Source organism: Mustela putorius, unplaced genomic scaffold (assembly GCF_011764305.1).
Source record: "Mustela putorius furo isolate JIRA1106 unplaced genomic scaffold, ASM1176430v1.1 tig00003834_pilon_pilon_pilon, whole genome shotgun sequence".
In the NCBI taxonomy this organism is placed as follows: domain Eukaryota; kingdom Metazoa; phylum Chordata; class Mammalia; order Carnivora; family Mustelidae; genus Mustela; species Mustela putorius.
In genome coordinates, this window is record NW_025421987.1 from 84,300,850 (window position 1) to 84,324,283 (window position 23,434).

The 23,434-nt window shown below is 39.9% G+C and overlaps 1 protein-coding gene across 3 annotated transcripts in view; it reads right to left on the bottom strand.

Annotated features, from left to right (window-relative positions):
* The window catches only part of MCF2L2 (MCF.2 cell line derived transforming sequence-like 2), a 247,975-nt gene that overhangs the window by 43,571 nt on the left and 180,970 nt on the right, over positions 1–23,434 (bottom strand). For all 3 annotated transcript variants that reach the window (XM_004745499.3, XM_013052557.2, XM_045088666.1), the window contains 6 exons: positions 13,670–13,736; positions 12,609–12,724; positions 11,366–11,435; positions 7,040–7,132; positions 6,305–6,397; positions 2,225–2,296 (listed from right to left, as the gene is read on the bottom strand). In XM_004745499.3, coding sequence (XP_004745556.2) covers positions 2,225–2,296; positions 6,305–6,397; positions 7,040–7,132; positions 11,366–11,435; positions 12,609–12,724; positions 13,670–13,736 — 511 coding nt within the window. The remainder of the gene's footprint in view (positions 1–2,224; positions 2,297–6,304; positions 6,398–7,039; positions 7,133–11,365; positions 11,436–12,608; positions 12,725–13,669; positions 13,737–23,434) is intronic.

A 23,434-nucleotide genomic window follows, 5' to 3' on the forward strand; every position in this document is an offset into this window, starting at 1 on the left:
AAGTAGTATCTGAGTATCGTATTCTTGTACATAATGTGAAAGTCCTATTCCTACAGGTGAAATTATACTTAAAACCATCCCAGGGAAGGATATTTGCAATCTCCTACAGAGGCAGAGAATGAGCTGCCTTGTGGAGGTTTACTCATGACTAACACGTAAATGCCATATGTAACTGTGCCTCAGAACAACATACTGCTTAAAATGTAACCCGTAAGAAATCATACCAGCACCAAGCATGCTTAGCTATAGCCTTCTGGCAACTGGCCTCTGGGGGAGGGGATGATAAACGTCCTCGCAGCCAAGCAGCAGGGAATGCCCAGCTGGCTCCCCGCCTTCCTTCGGCTTTTTTCTATTATCTCCCCTACTTCAGAGACCACCTGTGGCTAATTAGATGCGCCCCCTGAAAGTGCTTGCTCAATCATAAACTCTATAGTGCTCGACCAGATATATTTTGCCTTTCTTCTTATCTACAAGACTCATGGTCAATGTGTAACCGACTCCAGCTTCTTTGTTGGTTGTGACCTGCTTTCCAAAAATATGAGACTGAGGAGTTGTTTGGGGTGAAAGTCTTTTCTAATGCCGACCTGGGCTCCCTTTCTCTTGCAGCTGACTTGTTTGTGCCTCATTCTTCCCCTGTGCCCCGTCAGGAAGTGGCAGCCACAACTGTTGCATTTGCCACGTTGAATCCCCACACCCTGCCCCAGCTCTGCCCTTCTCCCCTCTTCTCCTTCCCTAGTCTTTCTCACAGTCTATCACCATTAAAAACACTAAAGAGATAAGCCAACATGGTCTGCCTCTTCCAACCAGGAAGACTCAGAACTGAGTGCAAACACTGTAACTGCTAACTGAAGAGACTTATGTTCCAATTATTACTACGGAGACACTTAGGACATAATAGGGATGATTGTTTCAGTGGGAAAGTCTTTTGCTTACAATTCCAGTATTTTATTCCCCTGCTACCTCCATAGTGTATTCATCTGTCCTATGGCAAATACCAACAAAAAATTTTTGGTTTCTTCCTTTTTTTTTTTTTCTTTAACACATCAATTCCTATAGCAAAGAGCGGACAGATCTTTGTTGTCCGCCCCCCCTCCAGTACCGCCTCTTTTTGTCCTTTGCAGTGCCCTGTATGCAAAGGTTTGTATATTCTCCGAACCTTGCCTAAGCACTGGGGATAAGCTTCTTTGGATCATGAATGGGGCAGAACACGCTGCCTCCACTCAACAATCTGCCATGGGCTCTCTCTTACCTTCTCACTCATATAAACATGCTCCAGGTGCTAGGAGAAGACAGCAGACTCTCACCTGAGTTTTTTGTAACATCATTAATAAAGGATTACATTCATACACCAGGGGTCTTCCCCTTTACCCAACACTTAAAACTCAGTTTCCTTTTAGAGACTCAACTGTTTCCATTCCCTCTCCTTCCGCTAACCGCCTCCCACAAATGTAGGATGCAGCTCCTTTTACATTGTGTAACGCAGGGCTCAGGAACATCTTTACAAACATTATTAAGCTAACTCAGCCTAGCTCTCCTTGCTCCAGGCTATAAAGTTATTACCTGTGTCTTGAGCTTCTCTTAATTTCAAGGAGTCCCTGCCATATATACTGTAGCAGAGAAGGCACGCAAATGACTGTTCCTTGTGTTTTTGATGTTGTTGTTGTTAAAACCAGAATATCCTACAGAAAATTTAAAAGAAACTCCACTCCTAAATCACAGATTTCTTCCCAATATGGTATGGTTACCATTTCTTCTGAGGGAACCTTGGCTGTCTTAGAATTCACACCCACAAACACACTTAGAGGCGAGCAGGGTATAATGTATGCAAATTAGATATACTAAGAAGTACAACAAATAAATATAAATCATACATAATCTTACCCTGCAGGAAAACCATAGCAGAGATGTTATCATATTTACTTACAGTTTTATGTATGCATTTTACAGATTCACTTTATTTTGTATTCCTGTTAAAACATTTTTATGTGGAGGAAAGAAAATATATTACTAATTATCCTGTTACAAAACCTCACTTTGAAATTGCCTTTAATTTTCGGGATTTTTTTTTTTTTTGGTAACTATAAATTATAAGATACATGCTATTTTAGAAAATTTAAATTATAAAGATCATAAATAAGAAAAAGAAAATTGCCATAAATTTGCCCACCCAGACACAAACACCATTAACAGTTAGTTATATAAAACAATATTTAATATACGGTACCTTAGCCAAACCTTCTTCTTGGTCACCTGGGTCTATCCCCAAATCCTCCGGAGATTCAAAATCCAGCAGCCCCTGCATTAACCCAAAAGCTTTATTGGAAATCAAAAAGTAGAATGCCAACTAAAACTACTGTGCAATCTCCAGCCAACGCTAAATTAACTGAGGGTGTACATAAATTTATATATCGTAAGTAAGAGGGAAAGAATGGCACAGAGTTCTTTCCAAAACAGAATCATACTGGTCACACTGTTTTGTAGTCTGTTTTTTTTCACCCAACAATATATCATGAACATTTTCCCAAGCACATGTTTTTTAATTGTAGCAGTGCTGCATCCTGTAGATAAATCATAATTTATTAATCCCCCCTTCTGTTAAACATTTAGGTTCAAAAATTTTTTATTATAATAAAGATCTTTGTGCTTTTTTCCCCCTAAGGATAAGTTTCTAGAAGCGAAATTGTCAATGTTAAAATTTTTTTTTTAAGATTTTATTTATTTATTTGGGGAGGGTGGTGGAGAAGCAGAGGGAGAGAGACAAGCAGACTGTGTTGAGCACAGAGACCAGTGTGAGGATTGATCTCAAGACCCTGAGATCACGACCTGAGCTGAAATCAAGAGTTCAACACTTAACCCACAGAGCCACACAGACACCCCAATGTTAAAAGTTCTGATCCATACTTCCAAGTTCTTCACAGAAAGACTATGTTCCCACCAGTCATATATGACAGCTTGTTTCACCAGCCCCCACCCGACACGGAATATTAACATTTAATTGAATAGTTTTGCCAATTTGATCAACAGAGAAATCCTACCTGTTGTTGTAAGTTGAATTTCTCAAATAACTGGTGAAGTAGAACTTTCAAAAAAATGTTTGCTATTAACATTTATTCTTTTGTAACCTGCCTATGTCCTCTGTCCATTTTTTTTTATTATTTTCTTTTTATTTCAGCTTTGAGGTAAAATTGGCATATAAAATTGTTAGGTATTCAAAATACATATGGTGATGATTTGATATACATACATATTGTAAAAGGATTTCTTCCATCTAGTTAATTAACACATCATTACCTCATATATTTATCTTTTTTTGGCAAGAACATTTAAATCCTACTCTTAGCAAATTTCAATTACATAATACACTGTTACCAACAGTCACCATGTTTTATATCAGACCCTCACACCTTATTCATCTTATAAACTGAAAGTTTATATCCTTTTACCAACCTATCCCTATTAGTTCTTTTTTCTAATAGTAGTCTATTTGATTTTTTTAAAAGAAGAAAAATGAGTATCACTCCTATGACTTGAGTTGCATTACACAGGAAATCAGAATAACCACCTATTCTAGAACAACCTTCTTTTAATAAGCAAAATTTATTGTAAACAAATAATGCATCATTTTCCACATCACATCTTAAAATCCAGGTAAGAAAAATTCTCCACATTAAGTTTGATAGTTTTGGGACACCTTCGGCTCAGGTCATGTTAAGTGTATGCCTTCTGCGCAGGTCATGATCCCAGAGTCCTGGGATTGAGCCCAGAATTGGGGTCCCTGCACAGTGGGGTGCATGCTTCTCCCTCTGCCCAATGCTCCCCCTGCTTGTGCTTTCTTTCTTTCAAATAAATAAATAAAATCTTTTAATAAATAAATAAATTTGATAGTTTTCATATATCGCTTAGCCTCTTTGACATAAATCATGACCTCAATAAAAGTAAATTACTGTTGTCACTAAATGCATCTATTTCTAATACGATTTTTGTGGTTTTTCTAATATATGCTAATAAACAATATATTGTTTAATCAGCTTGTCCTGACTCATTGGACATTATGTACATTATATATTCAAAAAACTCTGTCACAGCTGTTAATTTTCACAATATCTCAGAAAAGATATTAAGCATTTCATAGGTATCATTTTTGGTTTTGTTCTTGTTTTAAATTAACAACTTCTATGGGCTCATTATTAAGCATGCTGACCATCTGTTCCATATCTTGGTAATATATTTCACCCAGTTTTTCATGTGTCTGTTTTTAATGGTGTAATCTATCATTCCCTTCCCTTTCTTTTGTACTTGGAAAAAGCCTTCTCACACCAGGATTCCACTATCCTTTTGAAGCCATGAGGCCATCAGTCAGACACGCATGCTCCCAAAGAAGCTGATGGTAGGCGCTGCAGAATGAGCTCTGTCCCTCAGGGTGGAGAACGCTATAAAGTTCTTCCTTTCTTCACAGGCATGCCAGTGGTTTGGGACCTGTTTTTCCAGCCCGTAGCAAGCGTAGCTATGGGAAAAACTGGTTTGCCTTGAAGAGCCTCCCATGGTTTCACACAGATCCCCAAGGAATATTTTTATAGTGATTCTGTCTCGTTTCCTCAGTGAGATGAAACTAACAAAATTCTGTAATTACTTTTAATCAGGTTTTATCTCGTTTATGCTCCCAAAAAGCATACCAGGAAAGGACTAGTACTATCTTCACTTTACAAGTGAGGAAGCTGAGGCAGAGAAAGGTTAAGTGATATCCCCGAGTTCATGGAGCCTGGAAGCATGAGAGCTAGATCCCCGCCCCACACTGCTGACTCCTCAGTCTGGGTTTCTAATTACTGCGCCCTGTCGCCCTCTGTGTGTGGTTCAGAAGTTCGCTCTTGAGGCAACAGCCCTTCTGTGGGAAAAATTGGGCACTTCAGTACCCTGTGGACCCAGCCCAAGGGGGTGAAGACCCCCACTCGTCCTGCTCCTTCTTCACTGGACCCCGTGGTAGGACTTGGACAGCTCGGATGACAGGAAAGATGGGTTGGTCAGAGGAGTGTGAGGCTCCACATGAGCGCTGCATGGAAGTACACTCACAGAGGCCACTGGTTCAGGCAAGCAGCGGGGGTCAATCCCATTCCCACTCGCTGTGGCTTCTCTATGTATAAAACAACAGCCATGTATTCCAGGAAGCTTCCAGGGGGTCAGCACTGAGCCAGCTCTCTGCGGGCATTACTCACGGGCTCCTCACAGCAATCATCTGGAGGAGGTTCTAGTACCCCCCTCACATATGAGAAAAACCAAGGTCTAAGAGGTCCAGCTGAGGCTGGGACTGCTGAGGTAAAGCCGAAAGGGGCAACAACTTCTGAGGGCAGAATGTTAGGCAATGAGCCTTATCTCCCGGAGCCTCTGTTTCTTCAAAATCCAGAACCTTTCCTGTGCGTCTGATTGTGGGGATTAAATAAAAAATACATACGGGAAGGTACCCATTAAACAACAGGTGCTTGTGTTTTGTTTTGTTTTGTTTTATTTTGTTTTGTTTCGAGAGATAATAGCCACTGGGCAAGAGCGACTTATAAAAGTTAATTCAAAAACACAAGCTGGAGAAGTGGCCCAAGCCTTTCCCTCAGCTTACATATGGGGAGGCAGCCTGACAGAGCCTTCTCTCCTGTTTGGGGTGTCTGAGAGTGCTCTCCTGCAGGTGTGCTGTTGGCAGACAGACAAAGAACCACGTAGGGGTTCAGCAGAGCAAAATTCACTCTGTGATGTTGCTCTTGAGAAAGATCCTTAATCGAGGGATGAGGTAAATGTTGCAAAAGGAGAAAAAAAACCTCCAGTTTTGCCTTCTCCTTTCCATTGTTTTAATGCACAGAAAATTGTGACTTTGGGGAACATCACACCTCTTTTCAGAATTTCCTCGCCTCATCCGTAAAATGGAGCAGGTGATACATTACCTGTAGATACCTTACATGACAGAAGAGGCTCCAGCGCCTCCCCAACCTTTCAGCTGCCAGCAGTGAGGTGGCGTTCCCCTTGCTCCCCAGGACCTCTCCTGCCCCAAACCAGCCTCCTTAGAGATTCATGCCTCCTTAGAGATTCATGCCTTGGGCTGCCTGTTGGACTAAGCTCCCAGGTCCCTTTCAACTCTCTGATTCTTTGGTCTTTCTCCTCACTGAGGCACACTGCTTTAGACTTGGAGGACAGAAAACACCTGAAGGAGAGACATTATCCTCCCCTTTGGAAGATGAAGTCACAAATCTACATGTCTATGGAAAGGAGCACCATAGCACACACGTTTTCCCAGCACAGGAAAGCACTGTCTCATTGACTTTACCTTCAACAGCATCTGGTATTTTAGAAGTCTCTGGCTTGGTCCTCTGAGATACTTAAAAAGAGGGAGCTCATGATCCAGTTGGCGCTGGCATACCTTTAAAAGCCAAACAGAAACAATGTAAAGCAAAACCAGCAACACAGGTTGCAGGGGGTTGGGGGGGGTGGTTTCAGCGTCTACCAGCTTGGTAATGTTACTGAGTCATTGGCTGCCTTAGGAACAGTGTGTCAAATGAAAGAAAAGGGAGGGAGGATGGCTCAGCTAGTAACTCTTGATGCAGGACCATTTATTTCTTTTAGAAAACAAGTCCACTAGAAGACAGTGGGGCACTTTGAATCCTGAAAAAGAGGCAGCCTGTGTTTGAGTTGGGGGTGGAGGTGTCTATTCAGGCCATTTTGAGTCTAGAAGTTAAGGGATGACTTACTAACATCATTCCAAGGAGACCCAGAGTGTGGCCTTTTGGACTTAATTCCTCTTAAAATTCCCTATACCTAGCCGAGGACTCTGGTTTGCTCACCGGGCTACAGCTGCTCCTCACGGGCACGTCCCACAGAGACCCAGGGTTGCATCAAAACTTCTAACGTGTAATTTCAAAATAGGAGAGACTTTTCATAAACATAAACTCAAAAGCCAGATTCACCTGCCTTGTTTTTACTTGTGATTTCTTTAAAGACTTGACATACATAAACATTGTCCAGGGAAAACCATGGGTGGGAGACTCTGTGATCTCAACATTACCCCAAAGAAGGTGCAGTCTTGACATTCTTGCCAGATTGTTCTCGCTCGGGGAAGGTTTTTATGGTATTTAAAATATATCTGCAGATCTTCTTTCTGAGTGGGAAAAGAATTGGAACAAATTAATCAGGTAGCATTTTTCAGTAAGTGGACAGAATACCATTTATTCTTATTGAACAAGCCTGAATATTTGCACAGTGTGAGGAACTGCATGATAACCCCGTTTTGGGATGACTGTGTGATGGAAAAGGTAAACAGAGGGTTCTAAACAACCTAAAGCACTAAACACAGAACAGATATGAACAGAGTGCTGTGGGAACAACTGCAAGATTCTGGTAAATTCATAAAATGGAACAGGGTTTAAAAAAAATTTTTTTTTACATTTAATTTTATTTTTTCAGTGTTCCAAGATTCATTGTTTATGCACCACATAGGAGCAGGTTTTAATCTTCATCTTTCCTCCTCTGGTCTTTATCCAGGACATCACGGTCTCCCCACAATAGCTTTGTAGTAAGGGACAAAATTGACAGGAAATGTGCTGGTAGATGATAACCCCTCCTTTCTCTCTCCCTGTCTTCGTATTTTGATCATCATGATGCCAACCCCAGGGGAAAAAAACCCAAGAGACAACGAAAAGATAGAAACATCCCAAAAGGAAAATGTGGCAGTTTAAAGAAAGCTCTAAGTCCTTTGGGCCACCCCCAAAGCAGCAGGCTCTGCCTCATACATCACCTTCCTCCTAAGACACTAGGCTGCAAGACAGGAAACATTATGACTGTCTCAGAGCTGGAGATCAAGACAGATTCCAAGTGCTGTATGACCTATTTCTCATTGCATCAAACACCATGAGAGGTAGGCACATACCCACCGATACCCCAGAAAGGTTACTCCCAGCCTACGGTGTCAGCTTGCCAGCTTCATCCACTCCATCCCTCACACCTGGACCGCAGCAGGTATGCTGGTCACAAAGCCTGTGCTGCCCTATGGAGAAGACCGTGGGGCTGCAACCTGGTGAATTTGTGACCTAATCTTTCTCAGGCCAACTTTTGATGACCTTCATGCAGACCATAGGTTATTGTTTTCTTCATAGCTTCAACTATGTCTATTTCTTTCCATTTCTGCATGTGGAAGGAAGGGAGACGACCCTTGAGAAATGTTGTTCAGACAGGATAAGGAACTAGAATAATAACTCAGAGCCTAACAATATGTTCATTATTTATTCATTCAAGAACTGTCTCTGCATGCCTTTGATGTGCCAGGCCCTGTGCTAAAAATATTTGTTAAACTCAACGACTTCCATAGCAGAGCAGCCTACACATAGGGAACACTCCAGCCATACCGAAAGCCAGGCTTATATAATACTACAAATTGATTAAGGCATCTCACCCACATTGGGTCTGTCAGAGCACAGAAACATTGGCCTTTAGCTCCTGAAAGAATTTACGATTTCACCACTTTCAACACTAACCACCAGAAGGTTATATAAAAGCTGGAGGAGACGTTGGAGCTCCAGCCACCCACCAAGTGAAACAGTCCGCCACCTTTCCCCAAACTTCCCCAGCAACAGAGGGACCTGGTTCTCTCAGTGGTACCAAGCTAAAACGTGTGCTCCTGAAACCCTCACTCCTTGGTACTGTGTCTATGCTTTGAGCAGTGCAGAACACCATAGACTTTGAAGTACCAAAACACAACCGTTGACCTGAACTTTCTCTTCAATCCAAAATTCCTTAAGGAAAGTATATATACTAACCAGCATGATATGAAAGTGCCCCGGTATCCTCACCTGCTTATAGAATAAATCTGGAGGCTAAAAAAATTGCTACCAAAAACTCCTATTCACACACAATCATTTATGCATTAAGATGGGTGGTGGACGGTCCAGGTTCAATTCTTGGCTTTGTCAGTTCCAAACCAGATGGCCCGAGTTCAGTTACTTAATCTCCTTATACTTCAGTTTTCTCATATATTAAGTGGATTCACAACAGCAGTCAACTATGACTACTGTGAGATTAAATGAGATGATGTATAGAAACTTCTCAACAAATGCTCAATACATACAGAGTACCCAATACATGGTAGTTATTGACAAAGCACTTTTTACTTTGTAGAACCCTTCTGTATACACGATTTTATTAGATTTCCACAATGACTTTACATATTGGTATTATTAAGCCAATTGTATGGTGGAGGGAAGTGAGACTCCAGGGGTTTAAGTGACTTAACATAAGGTCATGCAGATAGCAAGTGGCTCAACTTAGACAAGAAGATACATTTCCCAAGTCCCACCCAGTGCTCTTTCCATTTTGCCTTGTCGCATCTCAGAGCTAATGGAACTCAAGGTAGACTATTGACAAATATTATTCTGCATAGAGCTTGGTCTCTAGGGTAGAATCTTCCTGGATTCTGCAGACTATAAATTCTGATGAAAACATTTGGCCAGAGCAATATTTCAAAACTCATTTTCATGATTAATGGAATTCTGCAAATACTATTGAGAAAAGGTCAACAGTTGTAGTAAATAATGGGTGAGGGACCCACCTCACTGGCTAAAAAATAACACAGCAGCAGCCAATTCCCTCAAGGAGCCTCAAAGATTAGCTGATCATGGCTTTTAATTACTTCATCTGTCCTGGACTAATAACTTTATGATTGAAAAGAACTTATTACCTGTACTATGTCTCCAACATCATAGATCATATGTAATTATATGCAGAGTTTATATGCAGGTCTGGATTAATGATTTCTTGGGTTTCTCCCAACATGGGGAACTACAGAAGGCTTTGCAAAATGTTAAGTGATTAATTATTCTAGGAAAAGATGTTTTGTCAGCAATTCCCTGACAATTGCCTTATACTTGGACAAATTTTTTAATCATTTCCATTTTTCCCAACAGAAATTCGGTCCTTTTCTCATCCAACAATTTAAATAAGCCTTTGCAATAATGACTTAAGCAACTGTAAAATAATCATAAGCCCTGAAACTAGATTTCATATTGGTGTTTTGATGAGTGCAAAATTACAAAATAGTATAAAACACGAATAATGCTATTAAAGTAATTCAAAAAAGAAATTAATCAGATTAAATACAACGTGTTGTTCAGTGTACCTTGAATTCTGGCACTTGACCAAAAAACCTGAGGCTGTGGTAGAAAGCCCACACAGAGCCATGGAAAAGGCTTTCCAAGCTGGCAGGAGCTCTGAGGGTTGAAGGCTCTGTTTTTCCCATTATGTCAAATGCCTTGAAGCCTGGGGGTTTGTGTTTGCTTGCTCTCAGTTTATCACACATACTGCTCTTAGACTTATCAGTCATAATTTGGGCTGTTTAAAATTTTTAAGTTGTTTGATCTGTTGTCTCAGGCTCACAAAAAGGAAATAAAGGAAGAGAATAAAATGAAGGTCTAGTTGAGAGAGAGGGGAGAAATGCAAAAGACAGAAAGTTCAGGGCACAAGGATCATCTGCATAGTCCTCCCAAGATAAGAAAGTGGTGGGGAGTGGTGCCAGGTAATACACATCTCTGGGTCAGCTCGGTAGGCCCAATCAGCTCTTCACTGCCCAAAGCAGGGGTGCAAAGAGGGCAAGAGGGAAGAGGTCTGTGCATGGGGAAGGGGAAGTAGTCAGAGATGCTGGTATAGGGCAGGAAATAATAAATTGGGTACTAAGCATAAGAGGGACCAAACACACTGAACTCTACCTCTGAAGCTAATAATACACTATCTGTTAATTAATTGATTTAAATAAAATTTAAGAAAATAAACTTTGGAATATGCTCCAAAGTTATTTTTTCATTAAGAATAAAAAATAAATAATTCCAAACTAAAAAGTTAAAAAAAAAAAAAAAGAGGGATCACAGGCTTGACATATTCTGCCCATCCTCTCCCCTGTAAAAAAATAAAATGGAGGAAAAGACATTTTCAGAGACTTTGAGTTTAGCATCAGTACTTCTCTTGAGAGTGTTAATACAACTTTAGTGAGGAATCTAAGCCTGCTGTGTGATTCTTTTTTTTTTTTCCTTGCTCTGTGATTCTTATTCAAAAACAGTTAGCTTAGTCATTCAGAGCAGGATCATGTTTTGGGGTGGAGGGGGGCTGTCCTCCATGTCCCTGGGCTTTGCTGAGCCCAAGCTTGTAAGTTGCTCCCATCTGTCCTATGTGCCTAGTCAAACTGGACTCATCTCACACTGGGGGAAATACTGCAAAGCACTTGTGCTTTGCACTTAAAAGGCATGTGTAACATTTCTGGTGCTCCCATTTGCCCTTACCCCTTACACAGAAAAATAAGGGCTAACGTTAATCACATAGTTATTTTGACTTACTGGGAGCACAGACTTACTCTCTTGAGAAAGCAACGTGCCAGAAGTTCAGGGTTTTCGGTGCACTTTTCCAATTCTTTTAGAAAAGTCCTAGGGAAGGAAAAGTAAAATCACGTTTTGATTTTTTACATGTATGTGGTTAAAACACGTAAGGTGGTTTGTTTTTGTTTTTGTTTTTAAAGTAAAATCACATAAGATTTTAAGTGCTTAGAAAAATGCTGTCTTCCAGGATTTATTGCTCTTAACTCATCTTCAAAATACAGATTTGGAAGAAAAAAAAATGTTCTGTGACATTACTAGAATTCCTTGAAGCCAACCACAGCTTGTCCTGATAATTCTAGGCACTAGCTATACACAGACAAACTGCAGTGATCCTCCTTCTACATGAGAATCACATGAATAAGAACGGTTGTTGGCTGCTTCTACTGCTAATATCACTGAGGGCTTGAGGCAAGCCAGGCATAAGCTAAGTACTTCATAAACAATATCTCATTTAATCCTCCACCAAACCTAGTAAGGTAGGGTTTCATAAATGTGAAAGGCATAATAGAGGTTAAATAATTTTCCAGGGAAGGTAGCAGAAATGAGATTTCCATTTCAGTTGTGTGTCTGACCTATGGACAGGAGACGGCACTGGGAAACAACTGTGGTTCAATTCACCAAGCAGTCTCTTTCCCATCAATTACATGTGTGATTTGGGGTTATCATATTGGGTAAAGGGAAGAAATGAGCTACAGGTTCATCTGTGAAATGAAAGCCTTGGAAGATGATCTCCAAAGTCCCTTCCTCCTCTAATTCTCTAGAATTCAACATCCAAGCAGCCCTGGGCTAAAAGGACAACTTGTCTGACCAGTTAGCGTTTTCCAAGACGCTAACTCCCAGCACAACTCGGTGATAGCAGGTATGTGGACGTGTGTCTTGGGTCATCTTTGTATTCCCAACGCTGAACACAATGCCCGACACAGAACAGGTCCTCAATAAAGGCAGACACATGAATAGTTAAATAAGCAAAAAAACACACAAAAAATATAACATGAATGCCTGACACCTGGTACATCCTCCATTGATGTCTTTTCCCTTCTCCCTCAGAGGTCTGTGGCACTTCTCCCCTCCTTCTCGCCCCATCCCATCCCAACCAAGTCCACTGAGTCTGGGCTACTTGTTTAAGCAACATATACACGGGTTCATCTCCAAATCCCATCAGTCTGATTTCCATTTTTCTTTTACTTTCCATTTTTCCTGATAGTTTGAATTATTATATACCTGTTGTGAAATTCATAAAGTTCCCTAATATTCCCAAAGAGAAACTCCTTGTTATTCTGAAGAACATCTGGAATCAGATGCTTCAGCCAAATAAAATCCATTGGAGTGAGATAGCCCTGCAAAGGAGGAAACAAGGCAGGTTTTACAGATAGGGACATTTAAAAGATGATCTAAATCAGCTACTCCAGGGACCAAAACTTTAATATTTGGAAAATATGGCACACTTATTTCCTAAAAGTCATTTCATCAAATGCTTTCTTTTGATATGACTCCCTTCATGTGTCCATCTTCAGAAGAAGACGGTTAAATTTAAATGGCAATGATAATAAAATGGCATTTTATAGAAAGAATAAGCATATTTTTAAATGTTTGTGTTATACAAGTCAAGTGTGAAAGTAAAAACCTTATCCATCATGTTACAACCAAATGCAATTACTATTCTTTTATTATATTTTCTTCATGACTTTTTAAAAAGCATATTTTTACTGTTTTAACTTAATCTTATAAGCATTTTTCAATGTTGCTACATATTGTTCAAAATAATTATTTTGTAGCAGTTGAACAATATTTCATTCAGCATGAACATCAAACTTTATTAACATCCCCTTTTTATTAGGGATTTTATTTCCTTCTGATATTTTATTATAAATATTCTATTATAACTTCATACAGACCATTTATTTCTCAAGATTACTTCCTTAGGAAAACAGGAAAAATTCAAATTTTCAATCTCAAGGAAAATATCCTACTTGAAACAATTCTCCTTTATTACATGATCAAAAGCATTCAAATGATTATTTCCATTGTTGGCAACCATAGGGTGAACTTATTGGGCCCTGCTAAAATCGGTATGAATTGATACAATCCTTTGGAAGTTATTTGGTTACATGGATCAATAGTCATAAGAATGTTTTTATTCTTATTGGAAAGATACTTGTGATATTATAAGAGCTGAACTCTTGGAAATTCTAGAGACATATGGCAACTATTTTAAATCTCTGTACAAAAGAACTTCTCTAATTTGAATACATGCTTAATGTCAACTATCACAGTCTACTTACATCAATTATGCTCTTAATCTCCTTTATATAAATCTCTTCCGTCTCAAGCAAGTCATGTATGATGCGCCTGAATCACAGCAGCAGGTGGGAATATGAAAGAGAAAGAGGCAGAGGGGTCCTTAGAATTCTTTTACAATAATGCTCGTCGATGCAGTTCCCCTTAGAGGCCTACCTACTTGGGTTGTGGTCAGTTCATTCTGTTCTACTGAATACCCAAGGCCAACAGCTTACAAAAGCATACTCTGATCACACTGGCATAAGGAGAAACAATAAGGTTAGAGGACTCAAAAATCTATTTATATAGCCAGTAAATGACCTGTCCTTTGGTGGGTCACCATGTAAGGGGTCAAGAAGGCAGAGATTGTGGAGTCGGAAATGCCAGGTTTGGATGTTTAGTCAGGAAAGCCCGCCTGACCCCTCCATTGTACGTGTGGTTTCTGGGATATCCTCTGCAGCTTTCTGCTGTCTCATTGCTCATATCAAGATCTTTGACCCGCATAGCTGGACTTTGTTTTGCATGAGGTTAGATGGAGTCCAGTCATGCTCCCTTTCTCTAGCATCTAATGTTTCAGTAGGATTGGTTTCCTCAGACAACACACATGACCTCTGTCTGCTCCCCTTGAGGAAGACAGGTGAGGGCTGTGGTGGGCAGAATGCTATGATGACACCCCCCTCCAACCCCAATTCCTGACCTCTTGTGTACATACACCTTTTCCCAGTTAATTAACTGATCATTAATTTGGGTGCTGCTGTGGAGGGTCTTTGCCAATCTGTTTTGTTCCAAATCAGTGGACCTTAAGATAGGTAGAGTACCTGGTTGGGCTTTTTCCCAGTCACATGAACTCATCAGACCTGGGTCTGGAAGTCAGAAAGATTGTAAGCATGAGAAAGATTTAAGACAAGCGAAGCTGTCCTTGGCTGGCTCTGGAGACGGAAAAGGCTATATGGCAAGGAACACAGAGTACCTCTAGATGCTGAGAGTGGCCCCAGCTAACAACCAGGAAGGAAACCAGGACTTTAGCTCCCAGGCCTTTAGCAAGGAACTCAATTCTGCCACAACCACATCAACTTAGAAGAGAAAACTGAGCACAGCTGACCAATTTTATTTTAGCTCTGTGGGACCTGAGCAAAAAGCCAGTCATGCTGTGCATGGACCCGCTTTGCAGGAATTGTAAGCTGTTAAATTAGTGGTCATATTTTTGCAGCAGTCGAAAAGTAATAGAAAGAGTGAGGCCAGTCCCCATCCCTGTCTCCAGATAGACTGTTTTCTTTCTCTTCTCAGACATTTTTTCTTTTGGGCTTTCTTTTAGGCTTCTGAGTTAGTGTTTGTACTGGTGACGCCGTGTAGAATACATACATTTATGGATTCCTGTGAACTGTTGGTAGGTTATCTATTAAAAAGTAGCCTATCCCAGTAATTTCTCTGACATTGGCCATAGCAACAATTTTCTAAATATGTCTTCTGAGGGAAGGGAAATAAAAGTAAAAATAAACTTTTGGGACTATTGGGACTATAGTAAAATAAGAAGCTTATGCACAGTAAAGGAAACAACCATTAAAACCAGAAGACAACCTATGGAATGGAAGAAGATATTTGTAAAAGACATACTAATAAAGGGTTGGTATCCAAAATGCATAAAGAATTTATACAACTCAACACCAAAAAAATTCCAAATAATCTAATTAAAAATTGGCAGACGACATGAACAGACGTTTCTCCAAACAAGACACAGATGACCAACAGACTCATGAAGAGATGTACAACATCACTCATCATCAGGGATCTACAGATCAAAACTACAATGAGATATCTCCTCACACCCATCACAATGGCTAAAATCCAAAAGAGAAGAAACAACAGGTGTTAGTGAAGATGTGAAGAAAAAAGAACCCTTGTGCACTGTTGGCAGGAATGCCAACTGGTGCAGCCACTGGGAGAAACAGTATGGAGGTTCCTCAAAAAATTAAAAGTAGAATTCTAGTAATTCCACTACTTAGGTATTTATCCGAAGAACATAAAAATACCAATTCAAAAAATATATGCATGCATATGTTTATTGCAGCATTATTTACAGTTGCCAAATTATGGAAGCAGTACAGGAATCCATCAACAGACAAATGGATAAAGAAGAGGTGGTATAGATCTACAGTGCAATAATTCTCCGTCATAAAATGAAATCTTCCCATTTGCAGCAACATGGATGGATCTAGAGAGTATAAAGTTAAGGGAAATAAGTCAGTCACAGAAAGATAAATACCATATGATTTCACACATAGGTAGAATTTAAGAAACAAAACAAATGAACAAAGGGGAAAAAAAGAGACAAAAAAAAACAGATTCTTAACTATAGAGAACAAACTGATGGTTATCAGAGGGGAGGCAGGTGGGAAGATGAGTGAAACATGAAGGGGATTAAAAATGCACTTATCATGATGAGCACTGAGTAATGTACAGAATTGCTGAATCACTAGATTGTACACCTGAAACTAATATAACCCGGTATGCTAACTACACTGGAATTAAAGTAAAAATAAATAAATAAAAATTAAAAAGCTGAACTAGAATAAATTAGAAAAATACATGAATAAATGGTAGTCTATCCTAACAAAGGGTTTCTTTTTCTCTCATAAAATGGATATGACAAGGGACAAATAATCAAAGGACATTATACAGGAGATTCACACATATATAGACATGACTATTTGTTTTATGAAAAAAATGCTCAATGCATGCTAATCCAATAAGGGCATAATAAAAAGAAGTAACAATTTTCAACTACTAGAATGGCAGAAATTTCAAACCTCAATGAAAGACTAATAGATGAGAACGTGGAAACACTCTCAGATAATATTGGTAGAAATGTAACTACGTGCAAGGTAACTTGGAAATATCTCATCAAAATTTAAAATACGTGCCCCTTGGTTCAATAATTTCATTTCTAAGAATGTTCACTATCTGTAATTATTTGAACTTCAACAACATGGGGTGCCTAGGGTAGCACAGTCAGATAAGAATATGCCTTTGACTCAGGTCATGATCCCAGGTTTCTGAGATCAGCCTGCTTCTCTCTCTCTCTGTGCCCCTCTGCCCAGCTCATTCTCTCTCCCCCAACCCCTCCAAAATAAATAAATCTTTAAAAAAAAGACAAACACCAACATGAAGAACGGTTTACATAGTCTGACTATGTAAAAATGAGTATGTGTGCATATATATGTAAAATTGTGTACACTCAGAAAATTCATGCAAAGAAACTTAAGGCACTGTTATCAGTGATTGCCTTTGAAGAGTTGTACTGAAGGCTAGAAAGCAGGGAAGGAGAATTTTTACATTTTACCCTATGCTATTCTACAGTTTTCGGTTAAGAAAACTTCACCAAGTTTTATAATTTAAAAATGGTTTCCATGACGTTTTAAAATGAATGTTACTGGAGTTATAATATATAATTTATCATATATAAATATAAGTTTATATATATAAATATAAGTTATTTATATTATAAACTTAGATATTTTCTAGCCCGATTATTTTTCTTAAATTAACAGTTTTTGTGTCTATTTTTTTTAAATTAGTTTCAGAGGTAGAGTTCAGTGATTCATCGGTTGCATATAACACCCAGTGCTCATTGCATCACATGCCCTCCTTAATGCCCATCACCCAATTATCCAACCCCCTCCACCCACCTCCCATTCAGCAACCCTCAGTTTATTTCCTAGAGTTCAATGTCTCTAGAGAGGTTTGCCTTCCTCTCTATTTTCATCTTATTTTATTTTTCCTTCCCTTCCCCTATTATGTTCATCTGCTCTGTTTCTTAAATTCTACATATCAGTGAGATCATATGATAATTGTCTTTCTCTGGCTGACAACTTCACTTAGCATAATACCCTCTAGTTCCATCCACATCATTGCAAATGGCAAGATTTCAGTCTTCCTGATGGCTGAGTAATATTCCATTGTATATATACATATCTTCTTCATCCATTCATCTGTCAATGGACATCTGGCCTCTTTCCATATTTCCATATTTTGGCTATTGTGGACATTGCTACTATAAATGCATGTGGCCCTTTGAATCACTCTGTTTGTATCCTTTGGGTAAATACCTAGTAGTGCCATTGCATGTGGCCCTTTGAATCACTATGTTTGTAACCTTTGGGTAAATACCTAGTAGTGCCATTGCTGGGTTGCAGGGTAGCTCTATTTTTTTAACTTTTTGAAGAACCTCCATACTGTTTTCCAGAGTGGCTGCACCAGCTTGCATTCCCACCAACAGTGTAGGAGGGTTCCCCTTTCTCTGAATCCTCGCCAGCATCTGTTTTTTCTTGAGCTGTTCATTTTAGCCATTCTGACCAGTGTGAGATGGTATCTCATTGTGATCTTGATTGACATTTCTCTGATGCCCAGTGAAGCATTTCTTCATGTGTCTGTTGGCCATTTGTATATCTTCTTTATACCTATTTATAAGTTCTTATTATAAGACACGACTGTTAAAAGATAGTCACTGACAGAGGATACAACTTCAAGAAGTATACAGACTATCAAATAGCTACTTTAAGATCACATTTAGCTACAAAGTCACTAAGAGGTTCTGCTTTTTATAATCATCCCAAAATGACAACAGTTACTATCAGAAGGAAATAGGGGCCTCAATTCCAGTCTATTTCTATGAGCTGTGGCATCAAGTAGGACCATAGCCACAGTTAAGTATTCATAGAAAACCAGAGTACAGCCAGCCTCTTCAGCCCTTATGAAGTACTGGGCTTAAGCAACTCGGAGAACCTGTTTAAGGACCTATTGGCATTATATGAAGTCAGAAGACAGAAATAGCTAGGTGGTGGGTAGAAATCAACTTTACTACCCAACAATTACATAAGAACTTAGAGAATCTTAAGAGTTTTTAAGAATCTGACACAAGAAAATATTCAGAAGGAAAAAAAAAATTCTTCATCAGGTCATGTCCCAGTTTATAGTTTGGAAACTGTCTAGAGATCTCATCCAACTGCTTCATTTTACTTGTTCAAGTGCCATGGGTACAACTCCAAGGATAAGAAGTCCCCTGTACACCCATCCGCCCAGATTTCAGCTCAGATTCTTTTTTTAAATAGCCTTCACACCACTGTTAAGCCATTCTTTTCCCTTTCTCTCCTTAGCCTTTTTTTTTTTTAAAGAATAATATTATTAAATGGGAGAAAATCTATGATTCTGATGATTGCCTGCTTTATTAGTCCAAAGCACATGACTTTGTAGAAAAGGCTATCAAGGACTTCACATCTCCAATCATCTAGTATATATAATGTAGATGAAGAGCAGAAAATATGAAAAGTACTTAAATAATGTAAAAACCTTTGAACACCTAGAGCAACTTACGTCCTGATGGATATCTATCCAGAGGTAGAGCACTGTAATTAGGGCACCAAATGGAGTTGACCACGCCAGAACAGTCTGCAGTAATGAACGCTACACTAGTGTACATTCCATTGCTTTGCTTTACATTTAAAAGTGGATCTCCCCCCACCTCCTGATTCTGAGGTCATTAAGGAGGAAATGAAAGGGTAATGTTTTAAGGAACTGTTTCTTCTCTGGAAGTGTATTTCAAGGCACCAGAAAAACAGAGCTTTAAATATCTGGTTGCATTCTATATGACATCTCGTGTTTTTTTCAGATGACACCATAACCAAAGGGCAAGAATTGAACTTCATTTAAAAACTGAATGCAAGGGCGCCTGGGTAGTTCAGTTGGTTGGGCAACTGCCTTCAGCTCAGGTCATGATCCTGGAGTCAAGGGATCAAGTCCCACAGCAAGCTCCCAGCTCCATGGGGAGTCTGCTTCTCCCTCTGAACTCCCTTCTCATGCTCTCTCACTCTGTCTCTCTCTCAAATAAATAAAAATTAAAAAAAAAAAAAACCTGAATGCAGGATGCCTGGGTCAGTTAAGCATCATCTGCCTTCAGCTCAGTTCATGATCCCAAGGTCCTGGGATCAAGCCCCACCTCAGGCTCCCTGCTCAGCAGGGAGTCTGCTTCTCCCTCTCCCTCCGCCCCTCACTACCCCTCCGGCCACTCCTGCTCTTTCTTTCTCTCTGTTCTCTCTCCCAAATTAAAAAATATTAAAAAAATAAATAAATAAAAGCTGAATGCAACCTTATTTTGTAAGTAAGATCATTCATGTACATACATGTTAGGATCTCCTGATGTTTCTTCTTTGTCCATGCATCCTAATCCCTTCCCCTCTTCCCTCCCCATTTCCTAGCTCTCTAATAGAAGAAAGAGCATCCTTTCGGAAACCAGCCTGTCTGAAGTATATTTTTCTTTTTGCTCATTTAATTGTCAACACAATTTGCCATCAAGAGTTTTTATATACTTCTGGTACGAGAGATCACGGCGTACACACCAGAAAGTATTATAGATTTTTTCTTTTTAACAGTTAGTTTTCATCTAAAATCCTTTTTGCCAAGTTGAAAGGACTGTTCTTATTCTTCTCAGACTCTAGCACATCTGACATAATGGATACTCACCTTCTTAAGCCTTTTTCTCCCTTTGGTTTCTCTTTATTATTCAACTTCCATTCACCACCCACCTCTCTGTTTCTTCCCTATTCCCTCTTTGCCTCCTCTTCCTGCTGCTATTGCTGCTCCCACAGCTCTGAGATCAGCTTTCAACTTCCTCTTTCCTCTTCTTTCATGCTTTTTACCCTCCCACACCATGATCTTCCTCCCAGACCTTTGGTTATACTCAAGCCCATGTTGACACACTTGTCAGCTGGGTGCCTCCCAGATGCCTCAATCACCTTGGATTGAAACAGAACTCATTAGACAGAAGTAGGCACCATTTCCTCGGTCCCTAAAGCACAGTTGTCATTTCAAACTCCTCCCTACCATTACTGCTTATTTAACCTATCTGGAGCCACGCCTCATTATTTCATTTCTCAACATATCTTTTGGAGTCACCTTTTATTCACCATTTCTGGTGCGGCCAAGAGAAAGCAAGCCTTCCCCTCCTCTCATCTGGAATAACTTGGTGCACTCCTGACAGCTCCCCTGGCCTCTGAGGGCTCCCTCCCACCAATCTATTTTGCAGATTACTCATCTATGCCCTTCCTAAAGCTCCATTTCCATCATGCCATCATTCTTCCTTTTCAGAAACTTAAAGTAGTTTCCACTTGCCCACAATCGCCAGAGTTCCTTCCAGGATTTCAAGACTCTCCATTCATGTGATAAGAATCTACTTGGGGATCTTGTTCTAAAAGTAGATCTGGACCGACAGATCCAGAATGGGGAATAACATGTGGGTGTCACAGGTAGACTCTGTCATTTGCACAAGCACCCCAGACAACCTATTGCCGACCTTCTGCTGAACAAGTAACACTGATCTGACCCCATTCCTTTAGCCACCTCCTTCCCTCCCCTCTGCCTTTACTTTTTAAAACCCATGTTATTATTTTACACTCCCTTTCAAATTCTAATCATTCTTGAAAACTCAGTTCCAAGTCTCCCTTTTCCATGAAAACTCAAACAGCTTTGAATGGAATTGGTACCACAGTCTTGTCCTTACTTCCCAGGCAAAACCCATTAGATTTACCAAACATTTATTCGTTAAAGGCACCATTATAGCCACTTGAGCTCAAGAAACTCACCGTAATACTAGGTCTTAGTTTGCAGTCCAGTAGCAGAGGCAAGAAAATCAATACAGTGTGATAAGGTACGCGGCGGTCAGAGGAGTTAGGTGCAGAAAAGGGGCTGAAATTAAGCCAAGGGTAGGGGGAAACACTGCCAATTTTGCATTGAGTGAAGTTTAAGCTGAGTTTAAAAAAGAAAGGAAGCAAGGGAAACATCTAAAAGAAGTATGTCTCAGGCTGAGGGGAACAGTAGAAGGAGAAAATGAAGCGAGACACGTATGTTCTACCAGTACTCATAAATTCTTTGGTGGTGCCGGGCCAATGGTCTCATAGGTTCAAAAAATGCTAGAAGCAAATATAACCTTCAAGACCATTCAATTCATCCTTATTTTGAAGATGAAAAAATAAGAGATCGAGAGCCTCAAAGTGACTTGCCAAATATCATTGCCTTTGGCAAAGCCAATGTTCTTCACACTGTTACGTTGCCCCTCTCTGCCTGTGTTTAGAATACATCCAAAGTCCTATCTCCTGATTACTAAATAAAACACAAATTAAAATGAAACTAGTATGCTATTTTAAAAATACTGGGTTTCACGACATTAGGTTTTCAAGTCTATTTCTACCTCCAATATACAGGGGTGACCTTGAGCAAGTCACTTTCTTTCCCAGGGTGCTCATTTCTATATGTGTCAAAAGGCCAAATTAGATAAGCCTGAGTATCTCTGCTGGCTCTCAGGAACATTTCCTAAATATATTACCATTTCTAATAAAATGTATGATGTGGTCTTTGATCTAATCACAGCTTGCTCTTCAATTCTCACAAGACTTTCTGTTCATCACATCCCCAATGAACTAACTAGCTAATGTGTAACTGAAGAGGGCACCTGGATGGCAAAGAGAGGGGAGTCAGTGTGGGCTGGAGATGTCCCGGAGCAGGGGAAATCTGAACCAACCTCTGGAAGAGGTGAGGGCTTGGCCAGGAAGGCCGTAGGGTGTTCCATGAAAAAGGAAACATGAGCAGGGTGTGGGGCTTCTGGTCATATGGGGGGCCTGGCAGGAACCATGCTGCTGGGGAGGGATCTGGATGGGGAGCCAGGGAGGGAGGGGGGACCTCGGATGGAGGAGATCCTTGTCCTGCCAGGCTACAGCATAGACACAGTGTAGGAGCCCAGGGGAAGGGCCAGGAGATGCTTTGGCCAGAAGGACAGGCCACTGTCCAGGAGCCGGTTTCCTTAAGAACAGAACAGGCCCTGCGGGCTTGGACTTAAGAAAAGATGTTCTTCGTTCTACATCCTTCTGTTTCGATTAGGTGTTCTGTAATGACACAATCAATTCTCAGAACTGTAAATGGTAACAACGTGAACAGCACAGACTCAAACAATGATCCTGTTGAAACCAATGGTATTTTAAGCATTAAGAAAAGGTCTGATGAACAGAAACACTTCCCTGGCTCTTGGAAGGCTCACAGTTGAGACTTTTGCTGTTGCCCATGTGCCATCTGTTCCCTCTCCTCTTCTTTTGTTTCTCAGGTTCTATATTTCGTCTTATGTCAGTTGGATCTGACCTCATTCATTACTCTGACACGTTGAGAGTAAACTACCTCAAATTCTTTTTGGAAGAGGATGGGGCATAAATAAATTATGATTAAAGTTTATCTGGATGGATGCTTGTTCCTCAATATCGTGGAATAAATAATGACAAAGTAATTCTTCTCATACCACACTTTTTAAAAGAGGGATTGATTATAAACTGAATCTCATGAATCCTAACTCAAGTTAACCATCCTGCTTCTGGATAGCATTTTAGGGATTATGAAGTTTTTTAAAAATTACAAAATATATATATAATATCAAATTTACCATGTAAACAAGTTGTAAGTGTATGATTTAGTAGCTCTAAGTACATTCACAATGTTGTGCAGCTATCTCTATAACTTCTCAGTCATCCCAAACTGAAACTCTGTATCCATTAAACACTAGCTCTCCATTCCTCTCTCACTCCCCCTAATCCATGGTCACTTCTATTCCACTTTCTGTCTCTAAGAGCTGGCCAATTCTAGGCACCTCGTATACATGGAATCATCCAACGTCTGTCCTTTTGTGTCTGGCTTTTTTCACTAAGCACGGTGTTTCCAAATTTATCCGTGTTTTAGCA